Here is a 20,530-nt window from a genome sequence, read left to right as displayed (position 1 = left end):
AACTTTGTTCTGTCCGTGTTGCAGCATTCCCCATTTGAAAACATCAGGGACATCTCGTTGCCTATGCTATCTAAAAAGGTGGCTTTCTTGGTAGCGATCACTTCTGCTCGCAGAGTGTCGGAGTTGGTGGCGTTGTCTTGCCGCTCCCCTTAACCTGGTGGTTCATAGGGATAAGGTGGTCTTGTGACCTAATCCGTCCTTTTTGCCAAAGGTGGTTTCAGACTTACACCTGAATGAGGACATTGTTTTGCCTTCGCTTTGTGCGAATCCTAAGCATCCAAAAGAGGTTGCCTTACATTCCTTGGATGTTGTCCGGGCAATCAGGGTTTACCTGTCATCGACTGAATCCTTTCGAAAATCGGATTCTCCATTTGTCCTTCCTGAGGGACCTCGGAAGGGTATGGCTGCGTCTGCAGCAACCATTGCCAAATGGATCAGACCATTGTACAGGCCTATTTGTTGTGGGAACGGGTTCCTCCCTTCCCTGTCAAGGCGCACTCTACCAGGTCGGTGAGTGCGTCCTGGGCCTATCGGCATCAGGCTTCGGTGGCCCAGGTGTGCAAGGCTGCGACTTGGTCTTTGGTGCACACTTTCTCAAAGTTCTACAAAATTGATGTTCTGGCATCAGCTGATGCATCCTTTGGCCGCAAAGTTCTCTGTGCGGCAGTTCCATAGGGAACCCTGGGTTTGTACGGGTCCCTAGCTGTTGGGGGTGTTTTTCCCCTTGGTTATTTGTTTTCCTGGGTTGTTGCTCATGTTGAGCCCTTTTTTGTTACCCAGAAGGTTACCTTCTTGTACATGTGACGTTCCTTTCTCTGATGTGGGTACTGCGTTGCTTTTCTGGCGGTTGAGTTGCCCACCCCTCATGTCTACACTGCTTTGGGACATCCCCATAAGTGAAGACTGTGTGAATGGGCAGCGACTGTCGGAGGACGTAAGCGAAAACTGAATTGTAAAATTCCTTTTTCTTAAACCTCCGACAGTCGCCGCCCCGCCCCTCTTTTTTGGGGTCTTTTTTTATACTTTCACTGCTTGCGACCAAACTGAATTGGGTTGGCTATTTCAGGGGGGTATTGGACTAGGACAGCCCCCATGGGTGTGACTATGTAGATTTATTGTTCTTTTACAAGTCTTTATGCCTAGGAACTCTTGTGGAGATGAAGTCAATACCCCATAAGTGAAGACTGTGTGAATGGGCGGCGACTGTCGGAGGACTCAGAGAAAGGAATTTTACGGTAAGATTTTACAAAAATTCAGTTTTTTCAAATCTCATTGAAGTTTTTTATTCTGTGCTTCAAAATATGTGACTCCTGAAATATGTTTAACTACTCTTTTACTCCTGTTTAGATAATTTCAAATAGGAATAAGCAGTGACCTTTAAAAGCTAGGAAATTGTAGGTTGTTCTCTAATTTTGATTTCCAGTGTATGTTCGTATGCATGACTTTCTAAAAAAAAAAAAAAAAATAATTATTCCCTGCAATTTGCTGTTCGCTATTTTACTCATTCATCTTTTTAACTTTCTTTTTATCCCTGTAGGCATTACAATACTTGCGTAAGCTATGCAACCATCCTGCTTTGGTTCTGACAGCGCAACACCCAGAGTACAAGAAGATCACAGAATTACTTTGTACCCAGAATTCCTCTCTGCGGGACATTCAGCATGCCCCCAAGCTCTCTGCTTTAAAACAAGTATGTCCAATACGGGTTTCTCTATTTGACATTGTTTGTCAGCTTCTGGCAGTGGACTGCTGCTGATGTGATAAAAAGCGTTTGGCATGATCAACTGATTTGGGTAGGCTTTTGAAATCCATAATTGCAGACAGGATTAATTTAGGACCCGGCAATGTTCTTGAAGCTTTGGCTCTTTTGTGTAGTTCTAATCAATAGCGCTTCAGTAATGAAATTAAATTAGTATCACATCCCTCATTGCTTTGCTTCTGAGCATGAGGTTAGGGACACATTTGTCTGTGCGGAGGACAATGTCATTACAACTGATCAGTTTACAAAAAAGGTAACTTTTACTTGTAATGGTATCCTTAGAGCAAAATGGACAGTTTTCATGCAGTAAAGCAGTTACTAGCATTTGTTTGTGGGTCTTTGGCTTCATAGCACATATAACCCTGCAAGGTGGAGTGGTGGAAAGATAAATACAGCCACTGGGGCATGTGTAACATAAAGTTGAACTTCAGGTTACTGTAATGTTTACTTTTGCAGTGGGCTCCATATGCACAACATACGTTATGTGCTCGTTTTTGTCTAGTGAAATTAATCTAAAATCACTACATATCTTATTCCTCTCTACCCTGGCAGCCAACACACACTGACTGTTTCATCACTCCCTATATTTGGATGGGCCCTTGGCATCCTTGCATGCAATGCAGGGCTACTGGTCCGGTTTTGTACAATATGGCTGGAGAGCTGTCACTAGTTATTTAGTGAAGAGGGGCAGGTGCCGGAGACAAGTCCTGTAAAGAGAAGGAATACAACTGAATTTAGGGAAGTATATAATATTTTATATCCCCTAGACTAGACAAAACAAGCATTTAGCCCTTGCAATGCTTGGGGAAGGGGGAGCTACTGCTAGTTTACACTTTACTTAACATGTAAGTGTATCTATACCCAAAACGTTTTATTTTTGTTTTTTGATATAATGTTAAAAACAAAAAAAAAAGCTGGCTGGTATTCTAGCATTCCCTACTTTAAAAGAAGCTTATTTTTTTTTATTTTTTGAGAAATCATACTTCGCTAGGTGAATGCAGCATCAGTCCCCCACTGTCTCTAAGGCTGAGAACTGAGTGTTCAAATACCGCTGATCGCTCAGTGCTCCATGAGCTGAGAGCTGGCGACTGTCAGTCACCGCTGTCTGCCTTGTCAAGTGCTGGGCTGTGGGGGGGGCGGAAGGCTCTCAGCGGCTCACTGAGCCAGGTGCTGGTCCAGGCACCTTGATGAATCCCGACCATATGGTTGCAATCTTTCCCCAGTCTGGACCAGCTCTGGGATTTCAGCCGACAGTGGGCTTCAGCCACATGGCCTGTTATATTTGTCCCTGGCCTGATACCTTATAACGCCTTCAGGGAGGGAGAAGAAAAGCATTACACCCCCTGGTCTTCTGAACTAGAGAGAGGGGTTATTCTGCCTGTGCTCCCTGAAACCATATTTTCAGGCTGAATGGGTTGCTAATGCAAAGCATATCAGGAGGCGCAGTGTAATGCTATAAATGAGCCCTTACCTAGTCAAGTTCCAGTTTTGTTGAGCGATAGAAATCATGCTCAGACTATACTACACGCTGGAAGATATTGACATTAAATATATTGTGTGCTTCAACATACCTTTTTAGATATGCTGTTTTTTTTTCTTGAACACTTCCTGTGGACACTTTTAACCACTTAAGCCCCGGAGGATTGTGACCGCGCGGGAGCGTGCGCTCGCTCCCCAGAGCCTCACAGGCTAGCGACGTAGACCTACGTCGCTCTGCCTGTGAGGGGCTGACTGCCGCAGTAAATATACTGTGAGCAGTCGGCAAGCGGTTAAAAAAAGAAGAAAAAAGTTTTGCATGGAGAAGTCCATTCCATTTGCAGAAGTCAGTAGAGGGGATTCTGGCAAATCGGTCTATGGTTGATGTACCAATACCATAGGTTTAAAGAGAAAAAAAAATAAGTTGGGTAGGGCAACATTGTACCTTCTTTCAGGCTGAAATTGAAATGTCATATTTGAATAAATGTAACTACAAATCATTTGTATAGTATTTATGTTAAAATGACAGTCCAAAATAGTATGTTTGCTTTTGTTTGGCAGCTGCTGTTAGATTGTGGTTTGGGCAATGCTGGCACCCCAGAGAGCGGCACAGAGACAGTTGTGGCCCAGCACAGAATATTAATCTTCTGTCAGCTGAAGAGCATGCTGGATATAGTGGAACATGACCTCCTGAAGCCTCACCTTCCATCTGTTACGTACCTGCGGCTGGATGGAAGTATACCAGCTGGCCAGAGACATTCCATAGTGTCAAGGTGGGTAACAGAGGACCTTTTTATAAGCTGTAGGTTGCTGTCCATGTCCACGACCAGGATGTGCACTTTATGTCCCTGTATAAATCTGATTAAATTGTGGTCCTGACAAGAATTCCTCAGCTGTAAGAATATTCAGGAGTAGAGAATATGCAAAAGTGGTCAATCGGAAAGTTTCCCATTGCTTTTTACTTGGAGATTAAAAAAAAAAAATGACCACTTAAAGGGCCCTGCAATATTCATTAGTTTCACCCCTTGCTTGGCCCAGTTGTCACAATAGTGGAATGTGCCCAGCAACTGGGTTTGTCAGGACTTATGTGACTGTTCTTTGAATTTAATGCAATGTTAGCAGTACTAAAACCTTTGTACATATTGCCAAACTCTGAAACACAAACCTACAATATAGCATAATAGATCTATGTCTGCATTTTGTGTACTATAATTGGTGATCTAGGTATTGTGGAGTCTTTTGAGAGCTGCTTTGCGTGCTTAACCACTCCCCAACCAAGGACTTGCCCGTACGTCCTTTGGTTTGAGTGGTTATACCGGGATGGTGGGTGCACCTACAGGCATCATCCCAGTACCGTTAGTTGCAGCCAGCGATTCTCTGCAAATCAGAAGTGCTCTTAGGGGCTAATTAGCCACTTGATCACTTCTGCGGGTGGCGGAAGTGGGTCCCACCCACCTGCCGCCGCCTCTCCCGGGCTCTTCGATCACATCGTGGAGGCCGGGGTAGATGCAGCCGGCAGCGATGGTTTCCTGGGACAGAGGGAGAGGAACTGACATCATTCCCCTCTCTCTCTGTAACCCTGGAAACCAGGAGCGACAAGTATTCTCAACTGGTAACCTGTAAAGGCATTTACAGCGTCGCCCCATGGAGAATTTTAAGCACCGTAGTTTGCCGCCATTCCACGGGCATATGCAATTTTAAAGCGTGACATGTTGGGTATCTATTTACTCGACAAAACATCTTTCACAATATACAAAAAAATTGGGCTCATTTTACTTTTATTCTATTCATTAATGTGTTTTTTTTTTTCTCCCAAATAAATTGAGTTTGAAAAACCACTGCACAAATACTTTGTGACCTAAAAAATTTAAAGGCACACCATTTTGTTCTATTTGGTCTCTGCTAAAAAATGTATAATGTTTGGAGGTTCTAAGTAATTTTCTAGCAAATAAAAAGTAGATTTTTACATATGGGAGCGAAGTCTCCGAATAGGCTTGGGAAGGAGGTGATTAATCAATGCACTCACAACATTGAACATAGAAGTTCATTCCTTGTCGAAATGAAAGTACATTCTCTGCATTCAAAATGGAAATAGAAGTAGTCATCTAAATGATATGGAAAAGAGAGATTACAGGACACAGGCTGAATATTCATAGACATTGGGTTATATAGGTTGCTACCTTCAAGGGATTAGACACTGGCAAAGCTTTTAGACACACCAAAAACCACCTTATGCATAGTCCTTTAACCCTAACACTAAGACCTCAGTTTTTATAGTGTCCTGTAGTTGATATACCTCTTTCCCCTTTATGGAAAAATTCCTGTGCTTAAAAAGTTCTTATTTACTTTGAAATTTTAATCCGCCTTTTTACTACATCAATAGAAATGGTGTACTTAGATTGATGCAACCTTGGCAAATCCTTTGGAAGAGCTAGGGGTAAGGTGAATAACACGTTAAATCACATCACAGGTCACGCTATTACCACCAACTTTCATCCAGAGCCCTTATAAGGTACTCAGGCACTTCTTTCTGCCCTTGTGCCACAAGGACTTGCTACATGAAAGCGAACACCTGGGTTGCTCTGTGTGCTTCCCTGGGCACACTTACCCTATTTCCAAACCTTACTTCATGGGTACCCCACAGAGGAAAAGCCTTACTGCTAGCAAGAAAGCTCCAGCAAACCTTTTGCTCTGCCAATGCAAAGCACTGAAACGGCTCAGTGACTGCTCCTTTGCACCATAGCAGGACCCTATTTTAACACTGGTCTCTGCAAATTAATCTGCATCTGAGTCTCGAGCATGCAACTAGTGGCCTACCTGACCATGGCCGATCTCTCTGCTACTGTTTGAATTAAGACCATTAGTTGTCCGAAAAATTCCAACATCCTTGTCCAGAGCCTAAAAGTACCAGGCTGCTTCTCCACCTTCTTTTAGCTGATTTAGAAGGGGAACTTGCCTCTGTTAGAGGTAGACATGGAAAACTTTAAAGAAGACCAGAGGACATGTTCGAGGAGGCCGCAAAGAATTCTCATCCCCAACCTCTGATACACCTGATTCTATGGCTCCACGTAATGTGCTTGCCAATGTAGATATGCTCACTTCTACTCAATGCAGAAGCCTCAGTATACTCGTACTTGATTCTCATTAGTCTCGCCAAGCCCCTATGGGCAATCGGAAACCTGCAGAGTCAAAGGACATTTCTTGTTTATAAAAAAATATAATGGCCAATTTTAATACAATTGGGATTTTCAAAAAAAAAAAAAAAATGTTTTCACCCCTCTAAGAATCATTATTAAGCTATATCCATTAATTAAAAGTATTCACTAAAAAGTGTACCGTTTCAGTAGTAGACCCTGCTGTCTGTCTTAAACTATAATCTTAGTTTGTCTATAGAAGATGTTCTCTCATTTAAGTATTCTGAGACAGACTGGTCTGGGGTGGGATTTTCACGGAATCTGCTCAGCCCCCCTTCGCACCACAACCCCCTTTCCAGCACAGTTCCCCCTTTTTATATGTGTCCTCCATTCCTCTTCATATCACAGCCCCCCTTTACATTATTGTCCCCTTTACAGTGCATTCCCCTTTACATTATTGTAACGGGGACTGCTCTGTAAAGGGGACACTGATGTACAGAGGATTGTACTTGATTACTGCCCCCTTACAGTGCAGTCCCATTTACATTAATTTATTGGACATCTCTGTAAAGTGAGCACTGTAATGTGAAGGGGGCACTGTGATATAAAGCCCCTTTACAGTGCAGACCCCTTTATATTACAGTACCCCTTTACATTGCCCCTGCAGTCTTGCCCCCCTTTCCTTTCTCTCCATTCTAACCTCTCCCTCCCTTGCACAGGACTCCAGGCTGTGCTCCGTCTGTGTCCTCTCCTGGCTCCCCGTTCGCCCGACAATGTCACCCTATCAGCAGAGCAGGGGACGGGAGGAGCTCTCCATTCCGATCTGCAGCTTCTCCTGCCCTACTGATGGGGTATGGTCAGCAATAGGCCGCGGCCTGGGGGTTGGGGACCCCTGTTTTAAACCATTCTAAATCTGCCCAGGGACAGTCAGATTTAGAAACTACCTTGCGTTCGTCCGAGGGAGTGGTTGTTTCGGTCCCTCTGGATGATGGTTTCAAAGAATTCTATTCAAACGTGTTCACATTACCAAAACCCAACAAGGGTATTGTGCCCTATCCTGGACCTAAAATACCTAAACAAGTACCTTTTTTATGAGGTCAAGAGTGAATCTGCAAGGTTAGTTGTTTCTCGAAGACGAGGGGAATGCTTGGAATGAAGACATTTAGGATGCCTTCTTCCGCATATAACTCTTTACCAGCCTCATCCGTGCTTTCAGTGCTTCGCAGTAGGAGACAAACTCTTCCAATTTGGCAAACTGCCTTTTTTGAGCACTCCTGAGTCAAGAGGATAAGCCATGGGTGCTTGCAACCCTCCTAGCCCTGTTAACTTGATTATCTAGGTTACTGGGTACCAAGACAACTTCTTCTAAAGGATTCATTGCTTGGGGATGTCCCATGGGGTATGAATAAGTTGCCTGTTTCCTATACTATCCAAATAAGATGAGAGGAATTTTGCCTCTAAATTCTATTTCTTGGAGTGCAGTACAGGACACCCTCCCTAAACTACCCCTATCCTGCATTGCTTGTACAAACTAAGGATTAACAAAGTAGGATAGGGTTAAAGGGGAGGAGTGTTCTTAAAAGCTTGCCAGTGTCCAATCGCCTGAAAGTACGCACCTATAATCTATAGTGTAGGAATAAGTTGCCGGAGTCCTGTACTGTACTCTAAGATATGGAATTTACAGGCAAAAAATCTGTTTAGGGAACATGGGTCCCATCCTTCTGTTATGATCATTATCTCAGTACTGCTTTGCTACAAAACTGAGGCATGCTAGTAGTAGGAAGGGTTATCCTGTGCTGCCCTACAGTTTGTTTGCCAGTGTCCAATCCTCCTGTAGGCTGTTGTATAACCACAAAGTTGGACTTCTCCCTTTGAATAGATACCAAGGAAAGAATTTACAAAAACCCTATTTTATTGCAGGTCTGCAATTTAATACATTTCATTAAATGTAAGCCATGTAAGAACCTGTATTTGACTTGGTATTAACCTGCAGTTCCTGTGCAGAAGGTGCAGCACAAGGGGGTCCATTGGGTGTATTGCAGATTAAATAAGCGAGCAGAGAAATGGCCTCATTGGGTTTTTGCTCTCCTTTCACAGTTCAGTCAAAGTGGAGGAGGGACATGTCTCCTGCCCTGCCAGACAGGGCTGTGCTGTGTAACAGCTGTGCAAATTTCAGGACTGGATTAGCAGAAACACAAGTTTTTTTGGCATGTACAATGTCTTTTGTTTGTAATTATTTAGCTTGGTGCCTGGAGTTCAGGTTTAATAAGCCTGCTTATTGGCAGATGCCAGAAGGTATCTGCACTTTCTGTGCAAGGCAAACTAATTTCAATTCATTACTAGTCATTCTTTCTTCTCACTTGTCCTTGAACCTTACAGAGGTAAGGCAGTGTAGGTGTGTTTCTGCCATGTCCCATACCTTGCATTCTTTAGATAGTCACATTGGGGGGATTTACTATACTTTTAGAGTGCAAAATCTGGTGCAGCTGTGCATTGAAACAAATTGGTTTCCAGGTTTTATTTTTTGTCAAAGCTTAATTGAACAAGCTGAAGGTAGAAGTTTATTGGGACCATGCACAGCTGCCCCAGATTTTGCACTGTCCATTTTTAGTAAATCAACCCCATTGTGTGCTTAGCCATGGCTTCAGAGAACATAATTTATCTGATTTACCTGGTGCTAGCTACACCCACTGTGGATTCAAGGCTTACTTTTCCTTATGGCAAAATGATGTTGCTGGTTCCTAAGAAAAAAAAATATTTTTAAATGGTGGATAAATGTTGTTTTGTAGGTACACATTTAAAGCAAATGAAAATAACTTTATTTTAATATAAAGAACAGATTGGAATAAGGATTTCCTTGAATTTCAGATTTAACAATGACCCCTCAATAGATGTTCTGTTGCTGACCACACATGTGGGTGGCTTGGGTCTCAACTTGACTGGGGCTGATACGGTCGTGTTTGTAGAACATGACTGGAACCCAATGAAAGATCTCCAGGCTATGGACAGAGCACATCGTATTGGACAGGTATGTGTATAACTGGTACTGATTTAGGTATAGAACATTAAGGTGTATGTTAATCAATTTTGTATAGAATGGGGAAAGGATTTGAACCCCTGTTGGGTTTTACTGTTTAGGTCCCATTCAGAAGATTTTCCCTCCGTTTGTCCTGCAAACTACTGTTGAACCAGACAGGAAGCAAGGGGGAAAATCCTTGGTACACTGACAAGGGAAATTCTGAAAGAAGTTCTTCGTTGCGCTTCTCTAATAAGGAAACGTGTTTTTATTTCTTTGTTGCTGTTGGTGAGCTACACTTCTGTCTGGTAAAACCTTGTCATGGAGATGGAACGTGAGGGTACACTGCTTTATCAGAACCCCTTATAGAAGAGAAAACCTGATGGGGTTTGGTTTTCTCACTCTTTCCCAGTGTTGGCTGGACATATACCTTAAGACCAAAGACATGTATAGATGGTGGAAGCTTTAGGTCACATTTCATGTGGTATAGTAAGTTTTTTTTTTTTTTTTTTCCTTCATTGACAGACGCAGCTTCATATCTTCTTGGCCATTGGGTTATGCTGCCCCGTACAGGAGTAGGACACTAGGCAGTAAAATTTTACCACACCTATGGGGCTATCCCTGCAGGCATAACCCCACACACTCTGCTACAGCCCTCAGTTTGTTTCTGCCTAGTTTAGGAGTAGGACCTAGTTCCCTGCTGGGACTTCGGTCTTAGCTGTTAATTTTTTGGAACCTTTTTTGTAATTTATTCTTTTAGTAGAGTTCCTGGAGAACTACAATGAACAGCCGGCTGGGTTTCGGACTGGATATTCTAGAAGTGAGTAGGTTATAGTCCAGCCCTAGGCCTCGCCACGACAGTCCTCCCTTGTGATGGGGACCAACCCGCGAGTGGTCCGTCTCGCTGGGATGCGAACGACCTGGAACGCCCTGAGTCGTATTGTACCCCCTGGCTGGCAGCACCCCCACCCCAGGTGGGAGGTAGTCGGTTTGGAGCTGCACCCACCTGATATTGTGGTATGGTGAGTAAGTGTCCCCCCAATTCTGTGGCAGTTTCGGGGTAGACGTGTGCCCCTCCATTGATTAGTCGGACCCTTGGTTCCCCTGGCCTCTCGGGTATACCAGGTCCACCCCCCCCCTCCCATAACAGGTGCCTACCTTTTGGGGGGCAGATATATTGCGGCCCTGCGGCAGTTCAGTGGGGGGGTTTCTGGTGGGGTCTCCTCCTGGGCACTACTTGCTTTGTCTGCTGACCCCCCTGGTGGTCCTGGAGACCGCATTGCATGCTGTGGAGGGGGGGGGTGCCATTTTGCTGTAGACTTGCCCTGCAATAATGTTAGAATCTCTTCATTGTAATGCATGGGCAGCCATTTTCTTAAATTTCCCCATAAGAATGCATGGGGTGGCCATTTTCTTGTAGTCCACAGTGCTGGACAGCAAAGGCAGACACAAGATACTCTAGGCATGACCCAGGTGCTTTTAATTTCCTGTGTCAGATCATTCTTTCTGCTGTACAGATCGTTCCTGCAAGCCTCCAGATGTTGACAGACTGTGTGTTTATACCTGAAGGGTTTCACATGTACTGTTACTTTAAGGCTGGCTCCACCCAGGAGTGATGACAAGGGTCAAGGGGCAGAGTGGCCATCTTAGAGACATGTAAGAGATGCATTGATATACTGAGCTGTCCTGTAATGCATGTTGGAGTGTACAGTAAGTCCTGAATAAACAACCGAATAAACAACCAGATCAGAGTCCTGTGTCTCTCACAACACGGAGAATATAACAGCGGCGACGAGAATGGGATTTACAAGGTTACTATCCATGTGAGAAAAGAAGAAAAAAAAACTCTGGATTGTCAGCTGGATACAAACACCCACAGAGCCCAGCAGGAAAATGTCATTGATCGGGACATTAAGTGAATTTGATGGAGAACCGACAACCTGGAGTTCCTGGATTGAGAGACTGGAACAGTATTTTTGTGCAAATGCCATCCCAGGCAACAGGCAAGTAGCAGTATTTCTGACAGTGGTTGGTGCTAGGACATATGACACTCTTGGGGATCTTCTTTTACCTGAAAAACCAGCAACTAAGACTTTGGCAGAGCTCCTGACACTGTTAGGGAATCACTTCCAGCCTAAACCACTAGAGATTGCAGAAAGATTCCGATTCTATCAGCGGCAGCAACAGCCGGGTGAAGATATTAAGGCTTATGTGCTCCCCCTTCGTAGACTAGCCTCAACCTGTTCTTTTGGAGAGTACTTACCGACTGCACTGAGGGATAAGTTTGTCATGGGACTAAATAGTGACTCTAGCCAAAAGAGACTGTTAATAGAGAAAGACCTTACCCTTACAAAGGCAATTGAGATAGCTTCAGTGATGGAAATGGCTGTGAAAGATACAGAGGCATTGAACCCCCAGAGCAGAAGGGAAGAGGTTAAAGAGGAAATTTTCAGAACAGCAGTCAATCCAACCGCATCAAACTATAGACCCTCACCAAGCCGGGAGTCAGCTTGCTACCGTTGTGGGAATACAGACCATGATCACAAAGTCTGCCGGTTTAAGGATCAGCTCTGTCATAATTGTGGTAAGGCAGGCCATCTGAAATGAGTCTGCCGTAGTAAGATGGTGCGAAATAAACAACCTCAACACCAGGACAAAGGCATATATGGTGGGAAGATATACATCGTCATCGGAATCCGAGGATGAGGAAGTGCTCCACAGATTGGACATACATCATATGCATTCAGCACCCTCTGCAATGACTATAGAGGTAACCGTGGAAGGAAAGAAACTCAAGATGGATGTAGACACAGGAGCAGCAGTTTGTTATCGCCCAGAAACAATGGAGAAAACTTCTGATCCGAGCAAACTTCTGATCCGAGCAACTGTCCGTCCAACACCAATCAAACTGCAGACCTACTCAAAGCAGATACTCCACCCACTGGGGTACGTGAAAGTATAGGTATCCTACAAGGGTCAGACGAAGAGAATGCCATTATATATCCTCGAACATGGGGGACCCCCTCTCTTTGGGAGAGACTGGATTGCTCACTTTGGCATGCCAGACATCGCCATAAACCCCTGCAACACCGTGACCATCTCATCAGGGGATAAAGAGGGATGGGTGGAATCCCTGAAACAGCGATTCCCACAAGTCTTTGGTAACCATTTGGGGAAAATAAAGCATAACTGTGTGAGACCCCGGCTGAAACCCAACGCCCAGCCTAGGTTCTTCAAAGCTCGGATGGTACCTTTCGCACTCCGAGCAGGTGAGGAAGCTGAACTAAGCCGGCTCGAGGAACAAGGTGTCATCTCAAAGGTAGAGCACAGCGAGTGGGCATCACCAGTTGTACCAGTAAAGAAAGCGAATGGGGACTTAAGCATTTGTGGCGATTTCCGCATTACACTAAATTCTCAACTGGAGATAGACCAGTATCCCCTACCCAGAGTAGATGACATTTTTGCCTCTTGCAGGAGGTCAAAAGTTCACCAAGCTTGATCTCAGGCAAGCTTATTTACAGTTTGAGGTCCGCCCTTCGTCCCGCAAGTTTCTAACCATCAACACTCATAGGGACTATGAATACAATCGGATGGTGTTTGGTGTAGCCTCCGCCCCCGCCATTTGGCAACGCAAAATGGATGAGATTTTGGCGGACATTCCTTTCACACAGTGCCTGTTAGATGACATGCTCATCACGGGCCTGACGGACCAGGAAAACAAGTGTAACATGGAGCTTGTGTTGGCGAGACTCCAAGAGCAGGGTCTAAAAGTGAACTTGGCAAAATGCCAATTCATGGTACCTAAATTTGAGTTTTGTGGCCACCTTGTGGATGCAGAGGGTATACACACCACGGAAGCCAAAGTTGATGCTTTAGTAAAAGCTCCAGCCCCAACCAATGTCCAATGCGATCATACCTGGGCTTGCTGAACTATTACTGAACTATTACCACAAATTCCTGCCAGATCTAGCACACACTTTGTTTCCGTTGAACAAGCTTTTGGAGAAACACTCCAGATGGAACTGGTCGGCTGCATGCCAACGTGCTTTTGAAGTTTCTAAGCGAAAGCTGTTGGCGTCACGCATGACTGTGTTGGGCTGGGACTTGCTGTACTGCTTGTGCAGCAGTGCGATTGCATTTTTGCGACTTTTTTAAAGTGACACTATCTTTTTAAATTCAGTGTAAATGGAGTACCCGAACAAAAATTTCACCTACAGACCCCTTCAGCGTGGCTGCGAAACCCTCTGGATCGCAGCCCCTGTCATCTTTTGCAGCAGGTTTTTCCTCTTCAGCCGCTGCGCGGGAAAGTGCATTGGTGGTAGCACTTATAGTTTCAGTGCGAGAAACTTTAAAAATCGCTGATGAGTCTAGTGTCAGGAACGCAGGTGTCTTTTAGCACCCGCAAAGCCCAGAAATCGAGCAAGGTGTTCCCCTGCCCGGATCTTTTTGACAATATTGTCAATGAACAGTGGGGGGCATCAAGCACATGTTAGTGGTGCCCAAACATTTTAAATGCAGTTATCCCTTCGCGGATAAGGTTTACACTTGGTGGATAGTTCCGAGGTTGGGTGGATCACCCAGTTTCCAGACTGAATAAGTTTACTGTGGTCTTGGTGGAAGAATCCCCAGGCTTTTCTAACCCTGTTGACAGACATATTGAGTCTGTCCTGCCATTTACATGTGTTAGCAGGCTTAACATTGAAACCAATTTTTGTGGTCACCCTGGTGTCGTAGACTGTCACTGAATGACTTACTTAAAGGTGTCTTGGAAATGAAACCGCTCTCCCCGGGGCTGATTGAGCTCATGGATCAAATGGCTCAAGCCCTGCTGTATATATGTGATGCGTCGCTGAATGCGGCTCCCCTGGTGGCCAGAGTGTCTGCTGTGGGGATTGCTATTAGACGCATGGTGTGGTTAAAGAGCTGGTCTGTGGACCAGGCTTCCAAAAAGGCTCTTTCTGACCTTCCCTTTACGGGGGAGAGGTTGTTTGGATCCTCCCTGGAAGAGTTGATCAAAGTGCTTACGGGTGGGAAGACTACTCTTCTCCCCCAATCCTCTAAGGGCAAGGCACCACGTACTAGACGGGGGCCTTCTTTTACTGCTCATAGGTGGCTTTTTTGTGCCTCTGGGTCGCAAGAAAAAGGGACAGCTGTTCAGGTCTTCTGGGAGTTCCAAGAAGACATGGTCAGGTAAACCGAAGCTAGGCAAATCCTCGTTTGCATGAAGAGGCGCCCTCACCCGATTCTGGGGTTTGCTCAGTTCCACATGAGACCCTTACAGAGGGAGATTCTCGTAAAGTTGAATAAGGATTCAAAATCCTTGGACAATTTGATTTGGTTGAGTCGCAACACAAAGTCTGCTCTTCTATGGTGGCTTCATTCATCAGCACTATGCCAAGGCAAGTTCTTCCTTCCGTTGTAGTGGATGGTGGGAACTACAGACGCCAGCCTGTCAGGCTGGGTAGGAATTCTAAGGTGGCTCTGCGCCCAGGGATCCTAGAAAAGTCCAAGCTGCCGATAAATATCTTGGAGCTCAGAGGGATAAAGGCTCTGTCTGAGTCATTGGACGGCTCATCTGCAAGGTTGCCCGGTCCAGATTCCAGTGCCACGACCATGGCGTACATCAATCATCAACAGGGGCACAAAGAGTGTTTTGGTGGCCGAGATCCTGGATTGGGCGGAAAGGTTTGTCCCAGCTCTCTGCTGTGGACATTCCAGGTGTGGAGAGGCAGGCGGATTACCTGAGTTGAGTTGTCAGGTGTTGGATCAGGGGGAGTGGTCCCTGCACCCGGAGGTGTTTCACCTCCTGTGTCTGGTGGGGGACACCCAATGTCGACCTGTTTTTCTCGACTCAACAAGAAGGTTCAGAGGTTCGTAGCTAGGTCGGGGGATCCTCTGGCCGACGCCACAGACGCACCGGTGGCTCCTTGGGCTCAGTATCAGCTGATCTATGCGTTCCCTCCACTGAAACTCCTGCAGGAGCTTCTGCGCAGAATAGAGGTGGAAGCGATTCTGGTGGCCCCAGACTGGCCTCGCCGGTCTTGGTACGCAGACCTGGTAAAATTGGTCGCCGGTGCTCCTTGGAGATTTCCTCTCCGGGAAGATCTGCTGTCTCAAGGGCTGATCTTCCATCCTGCTTTACAGTCGCTGGCTTTAACAGCGTGGCTGTTGAAAGCCAGGTATTGAGGGATAGAGGTCTTTCTGACTCTGATTCCTACACTATCGAAGGCCAGGAAGTCTAATCCCAGGAAGATCTATCATCGTACGTGGAAATCATACATTTCATGGTGTGATTTGCTGAAAGTGCACCCTCGCTTGTTTTCGGTAGCTAGGGTTTTGAACTTTCTTCAAAAAGGTGTTGAACAGCGTTTTGGCTTTGGTCACTATCAAAGGTCAAGTGTCGGCTTTGGCTGTGTGTTTTTTTTCAACATCTTTTAGCTACGCATGCCTTGATTCGCGCTTTTATTCAGGGGGTGCGTCATATGGCGCCCCCAAGGCGATCCCCTTTTCCTCTGTGGGATCTTAATTTGATATTCTCTGTTCTTCAAAAATCTAATTTTGAGAACATTAGGAAGATTCCCCTGCTCACATTATGTCAAAAGGTTGCCTTTTTGGTGGCTATCACTTCTGCCCGCAGGGTGTCTGAATTGGTGGTGTTGTCTTGCCGCTCACCTTATCTGGTGGTCCACAGAGATAAAGTGGTACTTCTACCTAATCAGTTGTTTCTTCCTAAGGTGGTTTCTGCTTTCCATTTGCATGAAGAAAACATTGTGCTGCCTTCACTCTGTCCTTAGCCCAAGCATCCCAAGGAAATTGCTTTGCATTCTTTGGATGTGGTTCGGGCAATCGGAGTTTACATGGCGGCCACATAATCCTTCAGAAAATCACTTTACCGAAGGACCTCGTAAAGGAATGGCTGCGTCTGCTGCGACTATCTAGATGCATCAGGCAGACGGTGATTCAGGCTTCTTCACTAAAGGATCAGGTTCCCCCTTTTCCGGTGAAGGCGCATTCTACTAGAGCACTGAGTGCCTCTTGGGCTTTTTGCCATCGGGTGTCAGTGAGGCAAGTTTGCAAGGTGGCAACTTGGTCGTCAGTGCACACGTTCACAAAATTCTACAAGGTAGATGTATTGGCATCTTCGGATGCCTCTTTTGGCCACAAGGTTTTGCAGGCTGCTGACTAAAGAGAACTTTTTTTCTCTTTAAAGGTGTGTTTTTTTCTAGGTGTGCTCCAGTTGTTCTTGGTTGAGCTCCATGTTACCTGGTTGGCTACGTTTAGCCTTAAGAAATTGCATTCTTCTTTGTGTTTTTTTTTTCCCACCCCTCACGCTAATACGACTTTGGGACATCCCAACGGTCAGGAAGATATGAAGCTGCGTCTGTCAATGAACGATGGAGAAAACTGGATTTTTAACTTACCGTAAAATCCTTTTCCCTGAAGTTCATTGACAGACGCAGCACCTGCGCCTCTAATTTTGAGTGAAATGGGGTTGTTGTCTTCTAAACACTGCTTATAACTAAACTGAGGGCTGCAGCGCAGTGTCTGGGGTTATGCCTGCAGGGACAGCCCCATAGGCGTGGTAAAGCTTTTTCCTGCTTAGTGTCCTACACCTGTAGGGGGCAGCATAACCCAATGGTCAAGAAGATATGACGCTGCGTCTGTCAGAACTTTAGAGAAAAGGATTTTACAGTAAGTTAAAAAATCCATTCCCCCCCTTAACCACTTGGCGACCAACTGCTCGCAATGTACTGTGGACAAGCGGCCACTGTAGGCAAAGCGCCATACTGGTACGACATTGCCTGCTTCCAGGTTTAGGTTAGGCACATGTGCGCTCCCCACCTGGCTCCCACTATGATTGTACGCAGCGGGAGTCTGTCAGCAAGTCCAGGCCAGCGATTCACAACCAGGACATGCTGATCAGCTGTGTACATTCCCAGCCCAGAGCTGTGTTGACATTAAACACAGCTCTGTACATGAGGGATGATCTGTGTTTCTCATCTCTTCAAAGCAGGGATGAGAAACTTTGAGATCCGTTCAGTAAAAGCAGCACACATTGTTAAGCACATATGTAACACCTTCTAGTACAGTGACAGTGTATAGTATTATAACAGTGTTAATGTCACTGGTGATGTCGGTGCCAATCCGTTCCCCCAGCATCAGTATTTGTCTGCCATAGTCCCATTAAAAGTCACTGATCACCACTATTCGTAGTATAAAAAAAAATTTTGAAAACAATTCCAGTATATATACCATAGTTTGTAGATGCTATAACTTTCACGCAAACCAATCAATATATACTTATTGGGAATTTTTTTACTCAAGACAGAGCAGAATACATTTTCACCAAAGAGATTTTAATTTTTTTTTTCATGGGATGTTTTATAGCACAAAGTGTGTGTAGGTATATATGTATCTCTGTGTGTGTGTGTGTGTATGTATGTATGTATGTGTGTGTGTATGTATGTGTGCGTGTGTATATATATATATATATATACACACACAGTATCTCGCAAAAGTGAGTACACTCCTTAAATTTTTGTAAATATTTTATTATCTTTTCATGTGACAACACCGAAGAAATGACACTGTGCTCCAATGTAAATTAGTGAGTGTACAGCTTGTATAAAGGCCCGTACACACGTACCGATCGTCGGCCGACGACCGATCTGCCAATTGTAGGCTTGTTAGTATGATGCTTCCGACAGCCGACAGCGCACTTTCGGCCGAAAAGAATCTGTCTTGCAAGCATGAAAATTTTTGTATGCCGACACCAGAGCGGCCGATTGTTCGCCAGTCAGTACAGAATTCGGCCGACAGACAGCAGATTTGCAAAACTGGGCATGCTCAGAAAAGAAAAAACACCGAAAGTTAACCATTACATGACATCACTTCTGCAGTCGGCTGTAGTCGGCGGACAAAATTCTTGTGCAGTCTTTTGCACTTTTCAACAGACACCGACAGCCCTGGACAAAAGACGGCCGATGATCGGTACGTGTGTACGGGGCATAACAGTGTAAATTTGCGGTCCCCTCAAAATAACTCAACGCACAACCATTAATGTCTAAACCTGCGGCAACAAAAGTGAGTACACCCCGAAGTGACCATGTCCAAATTGGGCCCAATTAGCAATTTTCCCTCCCCGGTGTCATGAGACTTGTTAGTGTTACAAGGTCTCAGGTGTGAATGGGGCGCAGGTGTGTTAAATTTGGTCTTATCGCTTTCACTCCTACTGGTCACTGGAAGTTCAACATGGCACCTCATGGCAAAGAACTCCCTGAGGATCTGAAAAAAAGAATTGTTGCTCTACATAAAGATGGCCTAGGCTATAAGATTGCCAAGACCCTGAAACTGAGCTGCAGCAGGGTGGCAAAGACCATACAGCGGTTTAACAGGACAGGTTCCACTCAGCACAGGCCTCGCCATGGTCAACGAAAGAAGTTGAGTGCACGTGCTCAGCGTCATATCCAGAGGTTGTTTTTGGGAAATAGACGCAAGAGTGCTGCAGAGGTTAAAGGGGTGGGGGGGGTCAGCCTGTCAGTGCTCGGACCATACGCCGCACACTGCATCAATTTGGTCTGTGTGGCTGTCGTCCCAGAAGGAAGCCTTTTCCAAAGATGATGCACAAGAAAGCCCCCAAACAGTTTGCTGAAGACAAGCAGACAAAGGACATGGATTACTGGAACCATGTCCTGTGGTCTGATGAGACCAAGATAAACTTATTTGGTTCAAATGGTGTCAAGCGTGTGTGGCGGCAACCAGGTGAGGAGTACAAAGACAAGTGTGTTTTGCCTACAGTCAAGCATGGTGGTGGAAGTGTCATGGTCTGGGCTGAATGAGTGCTGCCGGCACTGGGGAGCCTACAGTTCATTCAGGGAACCATGAATGCCAACATGTACTGTGACATACTGAAGCAGAGCATGATCCCCCTCCCTTCGGAGACTGGGCCGCAGGGCAGTATTCCAACATAACAACCCTAAACACACCTCCAAGACGACCATTGCCTTGCTAAAGAAGCTGAGGGTAAAGGCGATGGGCTGGCCAAGCTTGTATCCAGACCTAAACCCGATTGAGCATCTGTGGGGCATCCTCAAACAGAAGGTGGGAGAGCGCAAGGTCTCTAACATCCACCAAGAGAACTCCAGTGGCAATCTGTGAAGCTCTGGTGAACTCCATGCCCAAGAGGGTTAAGGCAATGCTGGAAAATAATGGTGGCCACACAAAATATTGACACTTTTGGCCCAATTTGGACATTTCCACTTAGGGGTGTACTCACGGTTGCCAGCAGTTTAGACATTAATGGCTGTGTGTTGTTGTTTTGAGGGGCCAGCAAATTTACACGGTTATACAAGCTGTACACTCACTACTTTGCATTGCAGCAAATTGTAATTTCTTCAGTATTGGCACATGAAAAGATATAATATAATATTTACAAAAATGGATGGAAGGGGTGTACTCACTTTTGTAACATACATATTTAATGTAAAGGTTTTTTTTCGTTAATATATTTGTATAATTTAAAAATAAAAAGAGGTGATCAAATACCACTAAAGGAAAACGATTTGTGTGAAAAAAACGTTATAAATATATAAATTATTTTTGTTCAAGTATTGTATTGTGCTCCTTTGAAACGACATATTTTTACAGAGCAGCCTGTATTTCTCCTGAGGTTACCTGTGGGTTTTTCTTTGTGTTCTGAACAATTCTTCTGGCAGTTGTGGCTGCAGTGTTTCTTGGTCTACCTGACCATGGCTTGATATCAAGTGCTCTTCAGATTTTCCACTTCTTCCACCATTTCAGCTCTGTAAGGTTTTACCCCCTACATCAGGGGTCTTCAAATTATGGCCCTCCAGTTGTTCAGGAACTACATTTCCCATCATGCCTAGTCATATCTTACAATGCCTCGTGGGATGTGTAGTTCTGCAACAGCTGGAGGGACAGAGTTTGAGGATCCCTGCCCTACATGATCAGGTAATTTTTTGCTATTTGATACTGCACTGCTTTAACTGATATTTTCATGGTAATGCAACACTGTACCCAAATAAAATTGATATTTTTTTTTCACACCAATGGAGCTTTCTTTTGGATGTATTTGATCTCAGCTGGGTTTTTCTTTTTAATAAACAAATTTTGAAGAAAAATAGG

General features: G+C 45.0%; 1 protein-coding gene across 1 annotated transcript in view; it reads left to right on the top strand.

Annotated features, from left to right (window-relative positions):
* The window catches only part of BTAF1 (B-TFIID TATA-box binding protein associated factor 1), a 251,002-nt gene that overhangs the window by 210,387 nt on the left and 20,085 nt on the right, over positions 1-20,530 (top strand). Inside the window, exons 34-36 of the mRNA XM_082268123.1 lie at positions 1,538-1,690; positions 3,797-4,008; positions 9,238-9,397. Coding sequence (XP_082124249.1) covers positions 1,538-1,690; positions 3,797-4,008; positions 9,238-9,397 — 525 coding nt within the window. The remainder of the gene's footprint in view (positions 1-1,537; positions 1,691-3,796; positions 4,009-9,237; positions 9,398-20,530) is intronic.

This window comes from Pelophylax lessonae, assembly GCF_965119305.1.
Source record: "Pelophylax lessonae genome assembly, chromosome: 9".
NCBI lineage: Eukaryota > Metazoa > Chordata > Amphibia > Anura > Ranidae > Pelophylax > Pelophylax lessonae.
This window is presented reverse-complemented; position numbering and strand designations above follow the sequence as displayed.